Source organism: Nothobranchius furzeri, chromosome 1, assembly GCF_043380555.1.
Source record: "Nothobranchius furzeri strain GRZ-AD chromosome 1, NfurGRZ-RIMD1, whole genome shotgun sequence".
NCBI classification, from domain to species: domain Eukaryota; kingdom Metazoa; phylum Chordata; class Actinopteri; order Cyprinodontiformes; family Nothobranchiidae; genus Nothobranchius; species Nothobranchius furzeri.
The window spans coordinates 64,207,066-64,211,497 of record NC_091741.1 but is presented as its reverse complement, the minus strand read 5'-3'; the positions used below and the strand labels follow the sequence as shown (position 1 = coordinate 64,211,497).

General features: G+C 42.4%; 1 protein-coding gene across 3 annotated transcripts in view; it reads right to left on the bottom strand.

Moving 5' to 3' along the window:
* Positions 1-4,225, bottom strand: part of lmo3 (LIM domain only 3) — a 17,019-nt gene extending 12,794 nt beyond the window's left edge. Inside the window, exon 1 of one of the 3 annotated variants that reach the window (XM_054739445.2) lies at positions 4,092-4,225. Coding sequence is in view for 1 of the 3 variants with exons in the window: in XM_054739444.2 (XP_054595419.1) it covers positions 2,518-2,542 (25 nt within the window). In the remaining 2 variants the exon portion in view is untranslated. Of the gene's footprint in view, positions 1-2,173; positions 2,295-2,517; positions 2,690-4,091 lie in introns of those variants that run through there. The other 2 variants (XM_054739444.2, XM_054739446.2) reach the window with 2 other exon arrangements.
* Positions 4,226-4,432: the final 207 nt, after the last annotated feature.

Genomic DNA, 4,432 nt, shown 5'->3' with positions numbered 1-4,432 from the left:
GGATTAGATCCTTTAAATATAGTTAAAGAGTTCTTTGATAAACATTTACTGTGATGAAATTGTGTCTTAATGATGGAAAATAACACTATCACGACATTTGACAGCTGGAAACTGATGGGCATAAGACCCACACACATCTTTCCCTTCTCACTAGATGGTGATGTTTATTTTATGAATGCTGTAATAAATGTTGCTATTATTCACTGAGGCTTACAAATTTATAATAATAATAATAAACTGGGTGCACTCACATCCAGCAAGCTGAAGAACAAGCAGTGAGCTGAAGTGGGTGCAGGATTTGTTGGTGATGTAGACATGTACTCTTCTGGTACGTAAAATTTAGAGCAGCCGCATCTGCATAAACAGAACTTCTGCCTTATCAACCCTGTTTGTATTTTTGCATCAGTCGCTACACTAAATAAATATTATGAGGCTCTGGGATCATGTTGATGTTGTAAAGTCTTTGTTTGACCCTTCAGAACTTTTACCACCACTTGTCAATTTGTGTGTGTGTGTGTGTGTGTGTGTGTGTGTGTGTGTGTGTGTGTGTGTGTGTCAGGAGAGAATTAGAGGTGCAAAGAATTTGCAGCCAAATTATCTGAAGACACATACGAACACACCAGCATAAACTATAAAACTTAATGAAGTTTCTTTAGAGAAATGCAAAGTTACAGGTTAATTTTTTAATGAGAGTCTATGGTTCAGATTTTCTAGTTAACAGTCTCAGCATTAAAAAAACATCTCACATAGTCAGGATACAGACTCTAAAATCCCTAAATGCATAGAAAAGCATACCTTACTGTTTCTGGGGCACAATCACAGCCAGGATTATTTAAAAAATGCACCTCAAAATACACAAATTTAGCTTTATAAAACATATAGGTTAAATTTTGATAAGTATGGGTTAAATTCTCTCTCTCTCTCTCTGTCTGTGTGTGTGGGTGTTGGAAGGAGTTGCATGAGGACAGAAACAGCAGAAACAGGAGGATACTCAGAGTGAGCTTAGTCAGGCTTCTCACACCAAATACAGTTAATGCAAAACACAATGGTGAAATCAGAACATTCAAACATGGTTTACGAATTTGGTGAACAACTTTTCAAAAAGTTTCGCTGGAATAGGTCTAACAGGGAACACAAGAAAAAAGTGCATCGATACAAACACAAAAAATAGTGTCAATCTCGGTTTCAGCTACTTTCCACGTGGAAGATCATCAACAGAAATAGACACGGTTTAATAAAGAATTTTTGTGGATTAAGATTTTAATTGTATTTTTTTAGGCTAAGTGCTGCACAAAAAAAATTAATTCAGTCAAGTTAGTGTTGCAGCTGAAAGCTACACAGCAGGACTTCCTGTGAAGATAAAAAGGCATATCAGTATATATACATTTTATAAATCATACAATAGTTTTACATTATATTTTATAATATGTGATTTTTGATTTAATATATCATGGGTTTTTATTTCAAAAAGGGAAGCTTCTTTACGATCATATAAAACATTTGTGAGGGTATTTTACAAAAAGAGTGAAGATCAAATGATCTACAGGCAGATTTTAGCTCCTTAATGAAGCACTGAAGGACCTGATCTGCTTGTGTCTAAACCTGATCAGAGTGATACTCCAAGAATGTAAATATTTAGTCAGGAGTTAATTCAATAGATCCTCCTGGCTATGTGAGGTTTCTGATAAACAAAACAAATCAACATCTGATGATAAATTATCAATTTGTTAACTATGAAAGATTTAGATGGGACAGATCTTTGGTTAAATGAACTGCACAATGTATCTTTGTAGCAGGTGCTTGTTTATGGTTTTTATGATTTAGTGATATTTCTCTGATTAAAGATTTATTCAATTTGGAAGGTGGGTGAGAAGACATGGTCTCAACAGGGGTGAGAGTGTGAAGTCAGAGAACCTGCATGAGTAAAACCCCAACTCTGCCTCCAGGGTCAAGAAGATATGAGACCAGGGTCAAGAAGATATGAGACCAAAGGTCAGAGTCCTGGAAATTCTGCTCATGTACCTGTTAATATAACGGCATCATTTTTTTCTTTTTACTCTCTCTCTCTCTCTCTCTCTTTCACACACACACACACACACACACACACACACACACACACACACACACACACACACACACACACACACACACACACACACACACACACACCTACCTCGTTAATTCGGGTCCCATCAGCTAGAAAACGCTGACATTTCACACCATCACTTTAATTACTGTTGCCATGGCAGCGCGCAGCTGCAAGAAACCCGATATTTAAAGCCATTTGTCTCCGATTTTATTAATTCCGAACGAATCAACACCATCCACGGTATACAAGGACCAGCGGTCCACGGATCAGAACCACAGCCACCTAATGATGTCCTCGGTCCAGTTAGAACCTGGAGGACTGAGCAGCAGGTCACAGAAACGCTGGAAGTTCATCTGAGGGAAAAAAATGCTCCCGATGAAAATAAAAAGCAGAGCCTTTTGATTCCGTAGCATGAAGACGCGTCTTACCGAAACTTTGCTCCCTTTTCTGCATTTGTTGAGCCGCTGAGCAGCCGAAGCACCGCCACGGAACCCGGAGCCACCGCGTTCTGCAGGCGGACTCAGATCAGGCTTTGTTAGGCAGGCAGCGATCCAACACGGAGACCGGAGAGGAGTGGGCAGACGGAGGAAACATCGGAACAAAAGCTGCGGCGGATGAATGCAAACACGGAAAGGTGTCTTCTGGTGTCACGTGGTGCGACAGAGCTCGGTGCTCATGGATCAGACATCCGGTGTGTGAGCGGAGAGGTGCTGGCAGGACTGACGGGATGACAAAGAGCGGCTCCCCCCACCAGTGCACACAGCAGCTTCTGCGCTGCTGCTGCCGCACGGGCTGCTGCGCACGCGCCGTTGCCGCACACGCTACTGCACCGTGCGCTTGACGTAAGCACATCAGTACCATTTACACATCAAACCTACTGGATTAAATAGACATTAATGATAAGTCCCTGGCTCAGGTTCTAACTGATCCACCCAAAAGCTGAACTTTGACCCTGAGCGGAAGACCTGGCTAGCTCGTCAGGCAGCACAGATCACCTGCCCACAGAAACTTTCTTTGTAATAATACAATAACAGATTTTATACTCCATCACAGATGAAACTTTACCTTATAAAACTCAGAATGATTCTGAGGCTCAGTCCATAAAACATGTCAGCACCTGGTCAGGACCCAGTCAGGCTCCCTGTGGAACCTCACCAGCTTTAGTTTATTTAAACAACATTTAGCCTATAGACAAGTAAGCAGATGAAGGCAAACAAACTGCCTATTTTCTCATGGAGCCATCACATGACCAGATCTTGATTTTACTGGTCTGATCAGTTGCAGTTCAGTGTGAGACTGTGTTCCTAAGAGCTGAGAGTTACAGCCAAGTTTAGATAATTTCGTTTGCAGACCCAAGCTCAGGAACCTCTACGGAAAAAAAAAATCAGTCAATCAAAAAAAAATTCTCTTGAACTAGTGGTGGATTGTCTGGAGCTGGATGAGTGTTCACTAACTAGAAGCACCAAAAGATTCAAACATGTTACTAATTAACAGTTGGACTGACACATGCCCACCCAACAGGACACACTAGCTGACACAGTGAGCTAAACTGACTGATGAGCTGAATTCTGCATCATAGAAAACCAAGCTGATTCTGTCTCCATGATGCTCTACTGACTAGTTTCTGCCCTGTGTTGGTTCTGGGACTGAAAGAGGAATGGAGGATGAGGAGGAGACACAATGAAGCAGTAATAACACGGATCATAAAACGCTCAGCGCACGGCGCATTAAAGCTGACAGCCAATCACCTGCCAGTAATTAGGTTTGGCAGGAATTGAATTAGTTCAAGGCTGTCTGTCCTGGTAATCTAATCACACACACACACACACACACACACACACACACACACACACACACACACACACACACACACACACACACACACACACACACACACACACACACACACACACACACCTTACCCTCACTGCGGCTAACCTCTGTCAGCTTATTTGTGAATGAAGGATGGAGGCAGAAGGTGTATGGGACACAAAGACTCCACCTTGCTTTGGTCCAGCTCCGGCCTGAGAAGGTGGTTCTAGGCTCCTTCAGCTGTAGGTTCCATGACTCGACCCAGCACTCTCAGAACAAGAGTCTCTTGCTGCAGGTTCAGTGAACAATGGATCGGTAGAATCCTTCTTTCTGAGTCAGGTGGTGTCCTCCACAGAACACAAGGTAGAGGGGAAACAGGTGTGCCCAAACCTACAGGATCTTTCTTCAGACCAAACTGTCCTCTAGGACATGTCAGAACTAACGAACTGCTGATGTAATAGAAGCAGATCTTTGAATTGACCCTGCAGCCCTACAGGTCTGGTTCCTTCCTCACCTTCTTCCTCTCTTCCT